This window comes from Electrona antarctica (assembly GCF_951216825.1).
Source record: "Electrona antarctica genome assembly, chromosome: 14".
In the NCBI taxonomy this organism is placed as follows: domain Eukaryota; kingdom Metazoa; phylum Chordata; class Actinopteri; order Myctophiformes; family Myctophidae; genus Electrona; species Electrona antarctica.
In genome coordinates this window covers 26,126,490-26,144,101 of record NC_136795.1, presented here as the reverse complement: position 1 = coordinate 26,144,101, position 17,612 = coordinate 26,126,490, and the positions used below count along the sequence as shown (strand labels likewise).

Genomic DNA, 17,612 nt, shown 5'->3' with positions numbered 1-17,612 from the left:
ATGCATATCAAAGTGGCTGTGCTGCTTATGTGCTAAAGAAAGATGCTGGTGCGGAAAGCACAAACAAGCTGGCCAAATGTATGGCAACTTTTGACGCCGATAGAGGGCTCGTCTGAGGACGACGAAGTTCAACCACGTATACGTACATCCAGCAGTCCAGTTTGTTCAATTTCCAGCACCGCCTGACACACTCCGTTTAGAGTACCCATTGTATGTGTTGTGAGAATACTTATAGTGCAGTACCAGTTATCATAGAATGGATGCGTCTATGATGTCATAGACTGACCTCCCAAGTGCTCCGGTACGTCTATATATATTCCCTAAAGGATTGAGTGAGACTGATGTCATATTTATGACGTGTGATTTCAGTCAGCTTGGCTTCAAAGCTGATTACACAGATTGGACTGAAAGAAAGATGGATATAATGCTGTAGTCACTAGTCACATCCTAAACATTCCTGGATCATAAAGGTCAGGTCAGATCACTGGTTGAGGACACCCCAGCAGCACCACTGCTGCTGATACAGCCAAGATTCCAGTTAATCAAAGTTTTTTGTAGTTTTAGAAATGGGCCAAATGGCATCCGCCAGCAGTCTCCTGTCTGAAGAGGACTTCCTGTGTTCTATCTGTCTGGATGTGTTCACTGATCCAGTCAGCACTACATGTGGACACAACTACTGTGGAACCTGTATCTCACTTTACTGGGACACTAATGATGTGTATCAGTGTCCACTATGTTTAAACATCTATAAGAGACCAATTATATCTGTCTGCGAGGATTCATCAGTTAAGGAGTAAAAGGTTGAAAGAAGAATACGAAAGAAAGACAGGCTGAAATTCAACAGATTGTCCAGGAGAGAAAACGATGATTGAAGATTCAGGAAGTCAATGAATCAGTAGAGATCAGCCAGAAACATGTATAGACACAGAGATAGCAGACAGACAGTGTCCAGGTCCGATCGGCTGTATTGATAGAAGCCAGGCTGAGCTCGTTTATACATGTGATAAATGAGAAAACAACAAAGAAGAAACAGGCTGAAGGCTTCATTAAGGAGCTTCAACATGGAAATCGCCCAGTTAGAGAAGAGAATCTCTGAGATGAAGCAGCACTCAACACACACCTCCTCCATGACTTCACATCCATCAACACCCACAAAGGACTGGACCATGGTCAATGTCAATCCATCTTCATATGGGGGAACCGTGAGGACAGTAGCTGTTTAATGCTTCTAAAGTAGTTAGGATAATGTCAAATTCAGAGCATAAACTTCCCCAACACCATGTTGTTGTACTCCTATTCCGTATTCGCTTATGGTTCTCACCATTATGTGATATAGCCTAGCGATAAAATCACACCCGTGTGAAGTAAGTGGTGCAACTCCGTGTGGCGGTCCCCAGGGGGTCCCCGGAACTTCCAGACCCACAGGAACATGCCCAGGGTGCCGACCCGGTTCCGGTGAGCCGCCCGCGTCCGAAGCGATTGAGAAATGACAGTTACCGTGTGGGGGTCCCCGCGGGTCCCCGGTACATCCAGACGCCCAGCGTCCGAAACGGTTGAGAAACGACAGAGTTACCATGTGGGGGTCCCCAGGGGGTCCCTCTACTGTACTGTAGGCTACTGTACTGTACTGTACTGCACTGTACTGTCACTCCCGAAATCATCATATATACAGTTAATATGTGTGTGTGTGACACTTGGTGACACTTGGTTGTGAAAACAACCCAAATTATTTTCGTGCTCGGACAGACCCAGCCAGGGAGACACACGCTCCTTAATGAAGTGGTTGCACCACTTAAAAAACACACACACACACGCACACACACACACACACACACACACACACACACACAAACACTGCACTAAATACCAAACCAGACTATACTTACAATAAGTACACGAAGATGAATAATTAGTTATCATCCTACCAGTTGGAGTCTTGGACTTCAACTCCAGAAGGTAGGTGGCAGTAATGCAACATCAATGATGCAAGCAAGCTGAAGCTGCCGGTGAAATCCACAGAAGAAGAGAGGACAACACACGCTGAAGAACTAGCATGCTAGCAGCTGGCTAGCCAACTTTACAGTGTTTATTGTGTTGTAAGGATAACAAAAAATGGCTCCAATCATTGGAAAAGCGAGCGTCATGTTTGTAAGTCGATTCATGTATAACTTTGTTTGCTACGTACCTGTTACATTGTTGGTTTAATAGTTACAGCGTCATAAACGTTAAGGTAACGTCAGGAAGCGAGCTAGCTTGGCTAACAACACGTATCGTTCATTAAAGTTGGATTTTATTTTTGGCACACAGTCACATAGCAACAAAAAATGGCTCCAATCATTGGAAAAGCGAGCGTCATGTTTGTAAGTCGATTCATGTATAACTTTGTTTGCTACGTACCTGTTACATTGTTGGTTTAATAGTTACAGCGTCATAAACGTTAAGGTAACGTCAGGAAGCGAGCTAGCTTGGCTAACAACACGTATCGTTCATTAAAGTTGGATTTAATTTTTGGCACACAGTCACATAGCCCTGGTCCAGTGCTTACAGCGAGTCTCTCTCTGACAGAGAGACTCGCTGTAAGCACTGGACCAGGGCTAACAGTCACACAGCGCCAGCTAGTGCTACGTTAACCATATTAGCGCCAAATAACCTAAAGTTCGTGAATTGAGCTAACCGCTTTAATGTGTGCCATTAACATGGCGATTTGTTTGTACTCTCCTCCTCCACACAGGAGGAAGATGATCTTCCATATGAAGAGGAGATCATCAGGAACCCATACTCAGTCAAGTGTTGGATGAGATACATAGAGTTTAAACAGAATGGACTCAAAGCCACCCTGAACATGATCTACGAGCGGGCCCTCAAAGAGCTGCCTGGAAGGTATGGAAGAAGTACTCACAGGTTTTACTTAAGTAAAAGTAGGTATACTCTGTTACAAGTGGAGGCCCTGTATTTAGCATATACTTGAGTAAAAGTACAAAAGTATTGGCATCAAAATGTACTTCTAGTACCAAAAGTAAAAGTACTCATTGTGGGTAATGAAGTGCTTACTGTAATACTAATCTATCTACAAAGTAAATAAAGTTTTCATATAATTGTAATGAAGTAAAAGTACAATATTTTCCTCTGAGGTGGAGTAGAAGTAAAACAAGTATTGCAAATGTAAGTAAAAAATACCTCAAAATTGTACAGTACTTGGTTATGGATACTGGCCACAATCAATTGTTCTCGACTGTCCTCTGACCTGCCAGTGTCTGCTTTGTCTCACTTAAGTTATAACAGTACATTTTAACAGCGGGCGACAGCCAGACGAATTTTCCGGAAGTGCATTATTTGTCTATGGGACCCGGCGATAGCAGGCGAACGGGTGATGGTCAAAGTGGGCGGGGCAACATCGCCCGAAAAGATAAAAATAATTAATCTTTTCGGGCGATGACGGGCAATTTGGCGATGTGTCGGCCGATGCTTGCCCGCTGTACATACTGTAACACTGTTATTGAACCTGAGAGCCCATAACCTTATAGTTCATAATCTATTGTAGGTCTTTGCCGACACTTGTAACAAGGCCACAGACACAAGGCAAACCCAATTAATAGTTAATTAATAGTTGTTGCCAACATAACTGTTCCTGTACATACAATGCAAGAGGGCAGCATTAGGGTTTTAAGGTGGTTGAATAGTTGTGAACATGTTGGTATTTGTTTTCAATTGATCAACAGTGGTCTGCTCACTCACTCTTAACCTTTCATTTTATTTGTACAGTTACAAGCTTTGGTACAACTACTTGAGAGAAAGACGGAAACAGGTTAAAGGGAAATGCATCACAGAGCCTGCATACGAGGAGATCAACAACTGTCATGAGAGAGCACTGGTGTTCATGCATAAGGTGAGGCAATGCTCCTCAACCCAGTTTAGGAGAACTCGATGGTCAGTAGACAAATACATTATGTCTGGTCTGTGCATCTTCTAACGGTCCGCCTTTCCCCAATATTAGATGCCGAGAATATGGCTCGATTTCTGCCAGTTCCTGGTGTCTCAGTGCAAAATCACACGGAGTCGGCGAATGTTTGACCGTGCTCTCAGAGCACTCCCGGTCACTCAGCATTTTCGCATCTGGCCCCTGTACCTCCGTTTTGCCAGGAATTTGCCTCTGCCGGAGACGGCTATCCGAGTCTATCGCAGGTACCTCAAGGTAAGAGAACGCATTGAAGCTCAACCCCATGAGGTGTCTTGTTAAGTTGGACACGTGTTAGACTAGTTTCTGTTGTCCGCATAATAACAGTCATACACAGAGATCACTCGCTTGCATCTAATGAAAATGTATTCGATGTCACTGTTCTAAAAGGTTTATTTTTTGGCATTGTATGCTTCATTCAGATAAAGTCAGTGTAGGGAACCAAGGGCAGAGGAAAGACTAGTGAAACAAGACAGTCTTGGTCTCAAACTAGTTGAGGCACCAAACACCCAAGCTGTCACTGTTTTAATTTTTATTCCATGAACAAAACAAACCCCACAATCAAACCACAATTGAGTGAGTTTGCAAGTGACAAAAAAAAAATCAATTGAAGAGAAGACCAGATAAAAAAGACAAACGTAAGCAGAGAAGCAAACGGGAAGGATTGATGTATATAAGGACGAGAGGTAGATTTGAGAAAGATCAGTTGTGTAGGTGTGTACGCTTATGAGAGTGTTGTGTGCTTTTGAAAGTATTGTGCGAGTGGGAGGTAGCTGAATAGAAGCCCCCAGGCATTGTCATGATATGTCAACAAGCAAAACAACACTTTGCGCTGCATTTGTGTCATGAAAGGTGCTATATAAATAAAGATTATTATTATACGTTTTGACCAAACCATAGCAAAATAGTCTATCCTGTTGAACACTAATGTTGCAGTTCAACCGTGGTAATGCAAGTTGAACATGCTTTGAGACAGGTGTGTATTAGTTTAAGTCATTATGTTGAGCCGTTTTTCCATGCCCTCCATAGCTGTGTCCAGAGAATGCAGAGGAGTATATAGACTACCTACATTCTATTGGACGCTTAGATGAAGCTGCTGTGCGACTAGGAGCAGTTGTCAATGATGAAAGCTTTGTGTCTAAAGAGGGGAAGTCCAACTACCAGGTAAGATTTTTCTCCCAATCCCATGCCAAGTTATCCGTTATTTTGTTGGGGCTTTTCACAAAGGCCCTACCAAACAGCCCATTATTAACTGTATTACTCTTTGTTCATCAATCTCCTGTGACAGTTGTGGCACGAGTTATGCGACCTGATTTCCCAGAACCCTGATAAAGTCACCTCATTGAATGTAGGAGCCATCATCCGAGGAGGCCTCACACGCTTCACAGACCAACTTGGAAAACTTTGGTGCTCTTTGGCTGATTATTACATCCGCAGTGGACACTTTGAGAAGGTGGGTGTTCTTTGAATTCCGTCAATTAGTATGCAGTCCATAAGCAATGAATGCAGCTAGGTTTAATTAATTAAATAGAAACTATTCCATCAGGCTTTTAATTATGCATCCGTACATTTTGTTTGAGTTCAATGATTATCCTCCATCAGGCCCGTGATGTGTATGAAGAGGCCATTCTGACTGTGGTGACAGTAAGGGACTTCACACAAGTGTTTGACAGCTATGCCCAGTTTGAGGAGAGCATGATCGCTGCCAAAATGGAGACCACATCTGAAATTGGGAAGGATGAAGATGGTATGTGGGGAATGCTTTTACAAATGAGAAGCAAAGTTATTCGCGTTCAGTTCTTTTTGCCATGCTGCTGGTTGTTTTTAACCTTTGGTTCCTCTTTTGTTCCAGAGGACATAGACCTGGAACTCAGGTTGGCCCGTTTTGAGCAGTTGATAACCCGGCGGCCACTTCTGTTGAACAGCGTACTACTGCGGCAGAATCCTCATAATGTTCACGAGTGGCATAAGAGGGTGAAGCTGTATGAGGGCAATGCACGACAGGTGAGTTTCATCATTATCAAGTAGTCTGTTACTACCTGACAAGACTTTGATGCGTCTCCTTGTGCTATCATAATTCTGTGACCAAAATGTTCAATTACAGATCATCAATACTTACACGGAGGCAGTGCAGACTGTGGATCCAATGAAAGCCACTGGGAAACCTCATTCCCTCTGGGTTTCTTTTGCTAAATTCTATGAGGAAAATGAACAACTGGATGATGTAAGTTAAAGGTTTCATCCCACTGTGAAACTATTAAGAGGACAAAAGTTGTATTGTCTTCTCGCATCTGTTTGTAACTTTTTTGTCCTTTACCACTCAGGCTCGGACCATCTTTGAAAAGGCCACCAAGGTCAACTACAAGCATGTGGATGACCTGGCAGGGGTGTGGTGTGAATATGGAGAGATGGAGCTACGCCATGAGAACTATGACCAGGCACTCCGCATACTGAGAGTGAGACAACTGCACACGAGCACCATTATTTTAAGATTAAATATTGATGATAATGATAAGTACCAAGTTGTTTTTTATCTGTCTGAATTATTTAATTTATATAGCAGTAAAATGTAAACCATTTATTTTTTGTTGCATTAATCTAGAAAGCTACAGCCATCCCATCCAAGAAGGCAGAGTATTTTGATGCATCCGAGCCAGTCCAGAACAGAGTCTACAAGTCCCTCAAGGTGTGGTCGATGCTGGCTGACCTGGAGGAGAGTCTTGGAACTTTCCAGGTATGTTCAAGAGATGCTTACGTTTTAATTCTAAAAACTAAGGACATTTTGTGGGAACTGCCACCATTTATTGCCACTCCCCACTTCTAGTAGTATTTAAGCCTTTTAGCCGGGGATGTCAACTGTCAAGCTCAGGTGACAGTTTGTTCCAAATAAAATTGTTAAATACAGATTTTAATTTTATAATGACTCTCATTCAAGTCAGCTGACAAGCTCTGTGGGAAACCCTGGTCTGGTGGTTCACTTTGACTTTGTGTACTGATAAATCAGTCTTTTGCTGTACACAGATTTTGTCTAATGCCTGCTTTTTATTTTCCCTTTCCTCCTCAGTCTACGAAGGCAGTCTATGACCGTATTATTGACCTCCGCATTGCCACACCACAGATCATCATCAATTATGCCATGTTCCTGGAAGAACACACTTACTTTGAGGAGAGTTTCAAAGTAATTATACCCATATTGTGTTAGTCAATCCTGTATCTCATTGTGCAGCGTTGATTCTTGTCAAAACAATTGAGCACCAACTACATTTCTCCTGTTTATTCATTTCAACCCTCTTTAGGCATACGAGCGTGGCATCGCTCTCTTCAGGTGGCCAAATGTTTATGACATCTGGAACACATACCTCACCAAGTTCATTGACCGTTACGGAGGCAAGAAGTTGGAGAGAGCTCGAGATCTGTTTGAGCAAGCTTTGGATGGTTGCCCAGCCAAGTTTGCCAAGAGTAAGTAGTTTTGTTCAAATATCTTTGAGGTACCAGCCAACTTGGTTATATTCAGCCTCTATATTTCTGTTTAATATGTTCCACCGCTGAGGATGAAATACTACATGTTGTGTTTTTCGAATGGGGTTACTGGATTCCTAATGTATTAACTATATACTAACCTTGTGTCATTGTGTTTGGCTTCTAGCCATTTACCTGTTGTACGCTAAACTGGAAGAGGAGTATGGCTTGGCTCGACATGCCATGGCAGTCTATGAAAGAGCAACACAGGCAGTGGATCCTGGTGAAAGACATCATATGTTTAACATTTACATCAAGAGAGCTGCAGAAATCTATGGCGTTACCTACACCAGAGCCATTTATCAGAAGGCCATTGAGGTAACAAAGCGTAAATGTACATTGTACGTATGTAAATGTCATTGTCTTTTATACATGGCATCAGACTATAACAGTTCTGTTCTTCCAGGTCCTTCCAGATGAGCATGCCAGGGACATGTGCCAGCGTTTTGCTGACATGGAGAGTAAGCTGGGTGAGATTGACCGGGGCAGAGCAATCTACTCTTACTGCTCCCAGATCTGTGATCCTAGGGTGAGATATCGGCATGAACTCATATTAATATTACACTTGGTCATAATTAATTTCCATTATAGGCTATATGTGTACATACTTTTTAGATATTCATGATTGTGCCGTCCGTCTCTGTGTCTTTTCTTTCAGACCACTGCCACTTTCTGGCAGAACTGGAAGGAATTTGAGATCCGCCATGGAAATGAGGACACCATCAGAGAGATGCTGAGGATCAAGCGTAGTGTCCAGGCAACATACAACACACAGGTTAACTTCATGTCAGCTCAGATGATGAAGGCCACGACCAGCTCCACAGGTACTGGTGAGAGAAAGGCTCAGCATCACAGTTTGGACAAGCATACATGTTATTACAATCACTGGTCCTAATACAAGTGTCTTATTGGGACTTACTATGTCTGCCAGAAGGCCACTCTAAGATTGTGTCCCAAATACCATGCTTTAATTTATGTACTGGCCCACATTTTATTGTATGTCTTTGCTTTAAAGTATCTTGTTTGTTTGCAGTGTCAGACCTCACTCCAGGCCAGATGGGGCTCGATGACATGAAGATGCTTGAACAGAAGGCACAACAACTTGCTGCTGAAGCTGAAAAAGACAAACCCAAGCCCAAAGAAAAGATTCTCTTTGTCAGGTTTGTAGTCTATGCTCTACCCATCTCATTGCACAAAGTACCTCTACAGACTTGGTGGTGTGTCTTGCTTTCTATTATTTTGTTGTTGTTATGCTTTATTGGTCATTTTGGTGTGGAATAAACTTAATTTGCAATAGAAAATTAAGTCTGGGGGCGCCCGCTGGCCTAGTGGTCTAGGCGCATGCCACATATAGGCTCTGGCCTGACAAGCGCGTCGCATGTTCGAGTCCCGTTCATGACAACCTATGCTGCATGTCTCTCCCCTTATCTCCCTCCCACTTTCCTGTCTGTCTTCACTAATAACTATCAATAAAAGCCTAAAACAAATCTTAAAAAAAAATAAAATAAGAAATTAAGTCTAAACAAGCAACACCCCTTAAAAAATAGGAGCATGTGTGGCTTAACCTGTGTTATCTCTGTATATTGACTCGTGCAGGAGTGACACTTCTCGTACTGAGCTAGCTGAACTTGCCAAACAAGCCAATCCTGATGAGATTGACATTGATGATGATGGTGATGAAGAGGATGAGGATGAAGGACAAGGGCCAGAAGGTGAGTGGCAAACACAATGACGGATACAAATGTTTTTGTTTTTTAAATCAGTGAAAATGTGCTCATCGTCTTTTGTTCTTCTGTCCACAGAGGTGCAGCTTGAACAGAAGAGTGTCCCAACAGCTGTTTTTGGAGGGCTTAAAGAAGAAGGGCAAGAAGAAGGGCATAAAGAAGAAGACTAAATCTGGAAATCCTGTAACTTGTTGGCATTTGATAACCACATATCCATGTAACTGAAATGTGTTTTACTGTGTTAGTCGAAGGACTCATTTGTTTTCAAACCCATGTAAATGACTATTTTCCACTCTTTCTGTAGGTGATCCTGTATTTGTACACAATAAATAACCACGACAATAGTGAATAATTAGGCTTTCTTGGTACTTATTGATTGTTATTATTGATGATTACTCAATTTGTATTGTAGACATCATTTGTATTAACTTTGGCCACAAGGTGTCAGTGTTCCTCAATTTTGAAGTAGACCACATTTCTAAAAAAAACTACCAGATTAGGATTCCTTGTTAGATGCAGTGAGCCAGTGACTAAGTCTCTTCAAGTGTGGTCTATTTCTCATATTTTGTATAGTTAAAAATGAATGAATAGTGAAACATGTTAAACACCTGTGATACTAGACACTGAAAGGAAGAAAGCTGTTCTCCAGAGACCTTGGGGAGGATTAAGGGAGCCAGCCAGAAGGAAACTGGAGCTGTGGAAGTACAAACCATGCAAGACTGGCCTGAACTTGTGTTTTGTACTCTCACAAAACTTCTGTTTGTTTTATTTAAAAACCACACCTGGCATTCAGACATAACCAACTATAATTTGAGATTGTAATCCAGTTGTACTTACTGGCAAGTGGCAAGCAATTCTCAAAACGAAGAATAACAGATCTAAGCTTAGATTTTTAAGGACTGTAAAACAAGAATGAGGAAAATTGCGTTCTAGTGCCATTAGATTAAAATAGTTCCATGGTAATCCTCTTACAAATTTACAGCTGAGGGGCGCCAAGGGAGCTCTTGGAGCCGTCGGTGACATCATGTGATGGGAGGTACTTCCAGAATGTTTTCATTATGGACAGTACTGCAGGAAACCAAACAACCCCCCACCCCACTTGGCATTCCTAATTGAGCACTGAGCCATTTAGCTTTAGGATATGTATTTTATATAAGTTGGGACTTGTTTACATTATTGTCAGCTTGTATATTTGTAGCCCTACTGAAACAAGAAGGGACTCCCGCATACTGTCTTCAAATGCAGTAAAATAGTTTTAGGGAATCGGCAATGTTTCGGCCTATACAGCCTTCATCAGGCTATCTTTCGTAGTAGCCATACTAAAATATATGTAACTTTGCCAGACAGAATTACAATTAATACTTGCTGCCTCCAATCGATTATAAATTTGTTTTATAAGTTATTCTGCATGAATACAGGCTGTTTGTAGTAACGTTTGTTATAGTGTAGTTATTACTTGTAAACTTATAAATGGTGTGCACACATTAAATCCAGCATCAATAGCTTAAAACGAGCTGAAATTAAAGAAACCCAAGGACATGAAAGTTCATAAGATAAGAGCACGTTAAAAAAAGCATTGTTAATGCAGTTTTATGTGTCACAATTCCCTTTTCATTTACACAGATGAGATGATGTAAATGTGTTGGATTTTCCATGTACTGTCCCATGTCACACAAACCATTAGCATTGTGCTATTATCTTTTTATATTATTGAAATAACTTCCACCATTTTCAAAGATCCATGGGACTTAAATGATAAATATAGGATGGTTCACTTTGTCTAGTATGCATGCACTGCACCATAGAAATCCTCAAGGTTAAAGGAGTAGTTCACCCAAAACGTTACTTATTTTCTATATGACTCACCCCATGAAGCCTTCAATAAAAAAGGATTTTTTTTGATAATTCGATGACATCATCAGTTAATAGGACACTCAGTTGTCATCAAACTATTGGCTTAGGAATGCGACAAAAACAATCTCCATTAATTCAAGGCTTCATGGTAGTGTGTAATTGATAGAAAATAAGTCGTTTTTTGGGTGAACTACTCCTTTTAATCTATTTGTAACTCAGAGAGTGTACAAATGGAAGGGTTCATTTGTACACTCCCTGAGTTAATTGAACACTGGTAATTTCTGTGTATGCCTACTATCATGTACCCTGTCCACCTGCCAGCCAGCAGATGCACCTGTGTAACATACCTATACCTGCTGTTTGCATTCACACGGCGTATGTCCCGCCCTCGCTGCTCACGCTCGGTTCCCATTGGACGGCTCGCCGGATGAGTGATGTCCGTATGGAGTACCTGGGAATCAGTCATCGGCGGCGGGGCTCTCTGGTCTACACACTGAGCTGTAGCAGCAATGCGGATGAAGAGGGCAAAACGAGTGGAATATTGCGGCTTTATGAGATAATCCGATGGTTTGGGGGCTTCGCTAGGTTTCATTGTATATGATTTAAACTGTGATATTGTCTCCCAACCCGAGGGGTGAAGGATATCTGGACTAGACTGGAAGCAGCTCCCGGGCGGATATTTTTCCTGACTAAACGCTTACCCACATCCGTATTCCAGCCCTGGTAATAATATGGAATAGACTAAACGTTACTAAAAAGGATGGTTGCTTGAATTTCTAGGCTGCCTAGTAGCCTCGTCGCTTGAATTGCTCCTATATATTTTTTTACGATTCCACAGACTCGCTATGGTGGACTCCAGTGCCAGGAAGACTTTTGTAGTACCGGACATAAAGCCATTGGATTTGTATGATTGCACTAAGGCGAAAATATGCGCAAGTGTCGGATGGCTATTGGCAAAATCCTACGGCAATGCAGGTAGGTCAGTTTATATAGACTACGTGTGTTGGCCCGATGCTTAACAACCTATTCAGTCTGTTTTTGAAACCACTATTGTTTGCACAGTCCAGCATTTCTGCAGTATCCTAATGAAAAGCGCATGCATGTGACGTGTGTGTGTGCGGTGTGTGTGTGTGTGTCAAAGAGAGAGAGAGAGAGAGAGAGACACACACACACACACACACGAGCTCAGCGATTTTGGGCACACAAAGAGAGCAGCAGCACATGAAAGGTGAACCATGCACTCCTATAGCCTATACACATCTCATTCTCACTCAGATGATCACAGTTTGACATTGTATCAGAAAATAGGCCCCTCTCTTTGCCCAGGCTTATCCATTATGGCTACTATAAACGTCAAACAATAATTAATTATTCTAATAAATGTGTAGTGTAGTTTTAACATGAATGGATGTAAAACCCTTTTGACCCCTAGCATGGACAGCTACTACTACTGCTACTCTTAAAATATTGTAAACATCTACTTCCCCCAGGCTGCAGAAAATGCCCAAATACTTTGCCTTTGTGTTCCTGTAAAATGCCTAAATACCTTGCCTTTGTGTTCCTGTAACTTACTGCGTAAACATAATGTAGGATATAATTTGACTTTCCAGACACTATGCAGCCAACAAAGCTCACGAGCCAACCACCGGGGCATAGTCATGATGCGCAAACACACCCACATCCACATGAGAAGATCCTCCTTTAGATTTAAGACCATAAGCTAGACATGGGACAGGTTTTGCCTCAGGTTTCAATTGTATCTCGCAATATTGTCTGCTGCAAATTTGAAGGGAGTTCTAGTTAATTAAGTCTGTTCCCACATTCATTTTGCTGTGGTGTGTGCCTATGGGCCTAGTGTGTACTGTAGTATATCCCATAAAACAGCCAAATAGGCTGATAAACCTCATAATGTACTGGTCCTCAAATTGGGGTCCAGGGGTCCTTGCTAGCTAATGCAAGCTATTCGATTGATGGTTATGAACCAAATGGACCAATCGCTACATGTAACTGTAACTTTGAGTGTATGAATGTAACTACATTGTTGTTGGTTTGGTTACATTTATACACCCGTCAGAGTTAACTGAACACTGAGGATTTTACAGTGTAGATTGGGGTCCCATAATTCAAAATGCATCAAATGGGGGTTTGTGGTCGAATGCATATCGAAACTGGGGTCCTTTTAAACTATAAAGTTTGAGAAACACTGTGATAGTGTGCTCTGTTTACCTCACCAGCACGGTACAACAATCTCCTAGGAAAGAAGTAGTATACTATATGGTTCCTGTTGTGCAAATCAATAATAATAAAACGGGCTAAGACATTTCATGAGGTCAGGTGTAAAAGTAAAAATCCTGGGTTACCCGGGCTCTAGGGCTCTTAGAGCGTTTAATCATATGCTACACTCCAACACTCCGCTTAAGTTCAGAATTGGGCGAGGTGAACTGGATTGTACTTTAAACAAAGTATGTGTTATGCAATCTCAGGCCATGGGTCCAGGACTCTAGCCTGCTGTTTGTCTACTCCCTCTCTCTCTCTGTGTGCTCTGTTTAGCACCTCAACCACGCCCACTAGTCAATGTCACCCTCCCTGTCAGTCCAAAGGACTCTGAGAGGCCTGAGAATGGCAGCAGGTTTTTTGTGTTGGCGTGCCGTGCACTCCCGTGCAGACAGTGTCCCTCCTGATTGCCAGCTTTTAATGGCCCTGCTGCTGAGCTGGTCTCAGTTGATATTTATTCCTGTTAAGGCAAAATGACATCATCTATCTATTCCCTTCCCAGAAATTCAACTGGTTGGACTAGGACAACACAGCACATCATCAGGAGTCAGAGCAGATTGTCTGATAGCTCCTCCGGCCATCAGTGGCATTAATCTTAATCATGTAGCCAACAAGGTTAATCTCTGAATCACTTTTTCACTAAATGTGTTCCAGATTTAGCCCAGATTTTTGGGGGTGGTACTAGTGGACTGTAGCCTATTAGATTCTTCCTGGCAGGCAGGGATGCTATTATAGTACCGGTAGGTTAGGTTTCTGTGTTCCTGTCTGTTCCAGAAAAAAATAAATAGAGAAATAAGTGTTCTTTATCCTGGCCTAAGTGTTCAGCATGACTAAGACTACTAAAGGTAGAAACCAGAGCACTGTCAGACAAGAAACTAACAGAGCATTCCTCTGTTGACAGTTACTTCAAGAGTGGACTAATAAAATGCTACTTTTATAAGTCCACAGCTTACCTTTCCACCAAATTGTCCCCACACAGCATCTTCATTCTGTCATTTCAGCCCTTGGGAGAAACGTATGAACCATTCTGTTCTAGTATTTCCTTTTAGGGGCACTCTGGCCGGGCCCTTTGTGCTTGTTTGTATGTTTGAAAAGTATCTGAGAGCAACAACTAACAATTATGAGTGAGTGGTGCTCATTTTCCTGTCATGTAACGTTTTCCAGTCCCTCCCTGAGAAAATTCTGAAGGTGAAATGGAAGTTCCATGTCTACGGGCAGGGAGTTATAAAAACGTGTGTTTGTTTTGCACAGCCGAAACCTGTTTCATTAGCTTCACCTGGCTACAAAGCTGTTTGGATCAGTGTAAATGCCTGTAGGAATAATACTTACTCATCCTCTCCCCATCAGTGTAGCTGGGAGTCAACATTATGACCAGGACCTGAGAAGGATGCTTGTCCTCGACTGAAGTAATTCTTAGTCTTATAATAGTCATGGGAATTTGTCGATAATCAATTAGTTGATATCGTCAGAAAATCTAAAATTGTGTTTCCTGAAAGCATACAACCATGTAGAGACCAGCCTTTTCAGATAGAGGTTGAGACTGAACATTCTATTGTTGATTTCACAGTGGGTTCTTCTGGCTATTGAAAGTATATAAAGGGTTTTAGAGTTCACAAGAGATGTGCATGGAAAAAAGCATTAAAAACAACAAAGTATTGGTTGACTAAGACCAAACCGACATTGATTGATTTAATACTTTATTAACATGATTATTAACAGTAAGTACAGGTTGTACAGTCAAAGGTTATGCTAAAAAGCCTGACCAAACCAACCATATTAAGCCTAATTTAAAGCCCTATTTGTAAGGAGGTCCTATTTCCAGTTAATGAATTGGCTTAACTTGATTACTTCCCATCTTGTCGAATCATTCAAATGTTTAACAGTGCACATGAAATCTAGTGTGTGTTTTTCTTTAACTGTCCCAAGTTAACTTTTACTGGAAACCAGTAGGCGTGTCAAGTTCAAGCTCACACAAATTAGCATACTTCCAAGGCCTTTAGTAATATAAGGCCTGCAAAGTCAATCTCACTATACCAATTGTATTACCAAGGTTGACTTGGGGAAAGTGCTGCAAAGTAGGCCATTTCCATCTATGGCTGGGAGATGTAGATAAAATCAAATATCACTATATTTTATTGGCCTAAATACCTCTATCAATAGTGTGACGATAATATCACTTTTATTTTGGGGATATCGGTTGGTGTTTTCAGAAAAGTATTTATTTACATGATTACAATTAAATGCAATTAATTTAATACAATTAAATAATGACTGTACAATAACTAAAAGCAAATAATAGAACAGATATAGTAGAACATTCACATAAGTCAAGAAAATTAGATAATTTCATACGGTAATGCAGACTTTAATCACTTAAAACCTGGGGTCGCTGTTCTGGGCATGTTATTATCAGCATTAGTAGGCAATAAGGTATTGATAAAACCAGGAAAAGACACGATATTGCATTGCAATATACAAAAACCTAAATCCTGTCTCAACTTACTGTTTGTGTATACTGTTAGTACATCCGAATACAATGCAAATATTATGTGACGATAAATCGATGCAATCTTTCAGATGGTAAAATATTCCCAAGTGCATTTTCAGATTGTTTATTCACCACTCCCCTGGTGTATAACAACAACCTTGAATGCTTCGCGTCAAGCCATATTTCTCTTTTGTAAATGCTGGTAAGGTGTAATTTGTCATTTGAAAAACTGTTATTTTCATTGAGTGACTGCTATACCACAAAGTATTTATCTCTATCACAAAGATTGCAGACTACAGATTAACCCATTAAGACCTGAGGCCGATTCTACAAATGTCTTCTAAATCCTAAATATGAAAAACACATGTTGCTATATCAGTAGTGCTCAAACCTTTTCATGTCAAGGAGCCACAAAATTATGTTTTTGGCTGCTGAGCCCCATTTAAAAATATTTTGCAATAGAAGCAAAGATTTGAGTTAAATATATTCAAAGATTTGCATAAATTTTCAAGATTTTTGAATAGCCAAAGTATGACAAAAAAGTAAAAAGAACCACCGCTCATCTGAAGTGAGGTGCTGGAGTCACAAAGGGATAATGAAAAAAATCACACCCGTGTGAACTGAGTGGTGTAAGGTCTGTCTGACGTAATGAAATCATGTCTGACGTAATGAAATCACACCCGGGTGAACAGGGTGAACATAGCAACCATGCTCATTTTTTCTGCACAAACAAAGCCAGGTAATGAAATCACACCCGGGTGAACAGGGTGAACATAGCAACCATGCTCATTCTTTATGCACAAAAAATCACACCCGTGTGAACTGAGTGGTGTAAGGTTTTATATAGCATGAAGTTGATTCAGCTGGAGTTTTTGTCCGATGTGAGGTATTATATAAGGTAAGGTATTATATAGCCTGATCAGCTCTGATCTGACGTAATGAAATCACACCCGGATGTGATTTCACAACTGGCTTTTTTTGTGCAGAAAAAATGACCATGGTTGCTACGGTCATCCAGTTCACCTGGGTGTGATTTAATTACGTCAGAAATTATTTTGAACATAGCAACCATGCTCATTTTTTTCTGCACACAAAAGCCAGTTGTAGGAGTGGTTTACACCACTCAAAAAGCCAGTTGTAGGAGTGGTTTACACCACTCAAAAATATAAAGAGAAGCTCCGGGGAGTCCAGGCACAGATCTGTGCACAAAGTATTTATTTTGCAAGCTTTCGGTCTACTGAAGAAGGTCAGTAGCCACAAAGTATGAAATTAAAGTGGTTTACTTTTTGAAGGTTCCCAAACGAAGGCCATGCACCCCCTGTTACCTCCTGACCAAGCTGACGCACCCCCCCACATGGAAATATAAATTGCATAAGCTATATAGAGAGTGAGACATACATTTCCTATTTATCCACATATATGCACATATATGAACCTGAATATGGCGTATATAATCTATGTATGCAGCATAGGCTATATTCTGCATATACTTGCATAATATGTTGATATATTTAAAATAAAACCATATAGCACCACCATTAGCCTTTTCATGTGGCGCACCCCGCCCGCGCACCACAAGGGGTGCACGCACCACAGTTTGGGAACCACTGGGTTAAAGGATCATCAATAATCATTGATTTCAGTTGATGTAGATTCTATTCTAGGTAGGCCGTATGTTTGTTACTCAGTGAGAATGACCAGCTTAGCGGTTGGAATTAGTACAGAAACGAGATATAACCAAAGACAGTGTATTCACCAAACACCAACAAGAGGTCATTCTCACACACTTTCTGTTCCA

The 17,612-nt window shown here is 41.2% G+C and overlaps 2 protein-coding genes across 5 annotated transcripts in view; both read left to right on the top strand.

The window, feature by feature from the left end:
• The first annotated feature begins 1,946 nt into the window (after positions 1–1,946).
• xab2 (XPA binding protein 2) lies at positions 1,947–9,550 on the top strand. Of its 3 annotated transcripts, none has more exons than XM_079519534.1 (19): positions 1,947–2,148; positions 2,732–2,880; positions 3,763–3,886; positions 3,995–4,192; positions 4,985–5,119; positions 5,244–5,408; positions 5,558–5,702; positions 5,808–5,959; positions 6,060–6,179; positions 6,280–6,411; positions 6,558–6,689; positions 7,020–7,133; positions 7,252–7,414; positions 7,602–7,792; positions 7,881–8,003; positions 8,133–8,304; positions 8,508–8,634; positions 9,071–9,186; positions 9,277–9,550. In XM_079519534.1, exons 1-19 carry the CDS (start codon positions 2,113–2,115, stop codon positions 9,366–9,368), a joined length of 2,586 nt encoding a protein of 861 aa, XP_079375660.1. In that variant the 5' UTR covers positions 1,947–2,112; the 3' UTR covers positions 9,369–9,550. The 3 variants fall into 3 exon arrangements, with proteins under 3 accessions (XP_079375660.1, XP_079375662.1, XP_079375661.1); XM_079519536.1 differs by having other exon boundaries at positions 1,948–2,148; positions 8,133–8,298; XM_079519535.1 differs by lacking the exon at positions 1,947–2,148 and adding an exon at positions 2,323–2,360.
• A 1,916-nt stretch (positions 9,551–11,466) lies between these two features.
• camsap3 (calmodulin regulated spectrin-associated protein family, member 3) overlaps positions 11,467–17,612 on the top strand; it is a 40,152-nt gene continuing 34,006 nt past the window's right edge. The window contains exons 1-2 of one of the 2 annotated variants that reach the window (XM_079519533.1): positions 11,467–11,775; positions 11,891–12,027. In XM_079519533.1, the coding sequence (XP_079375659.1) occupies positions 11,898–12,027 (130 nt within the window). In that variant the 5' untranslated portion in view covers positions 11,467–11,775; positions 11,891–11,897. The remainder of the gene's footprint in view (positions 11,776–11,890; positions 12,028–17,612) is intronic. The other variant, XM_079519532.1, reaches the window with a different exon arrangement.

Excerpts from the sequence above, each read along its gene's own strand:
- xab2 (XM_079519534.1), top strand. The coding sequence starts at position 2,113 with ATGGCTCCAATCATTGGAAAAGCGAGCGTCATGTTT. Across the intron at positions 2,881-3,762 it reads CTCAAAGAGCTGCCTGGAAG|TTACAAGCTTTGGTACAACT; the intron begins GTATGGAAGAAG and ends TTATTTGTACAG. Across the intron at positions 9,187-9,276 it reads TGAAGGACAAGGGCCAGAAG|AGGTGCAGCTTGAACAGAAG; the intron begins GTGAGTGGCAAA and ends TTCTGTCCACAG.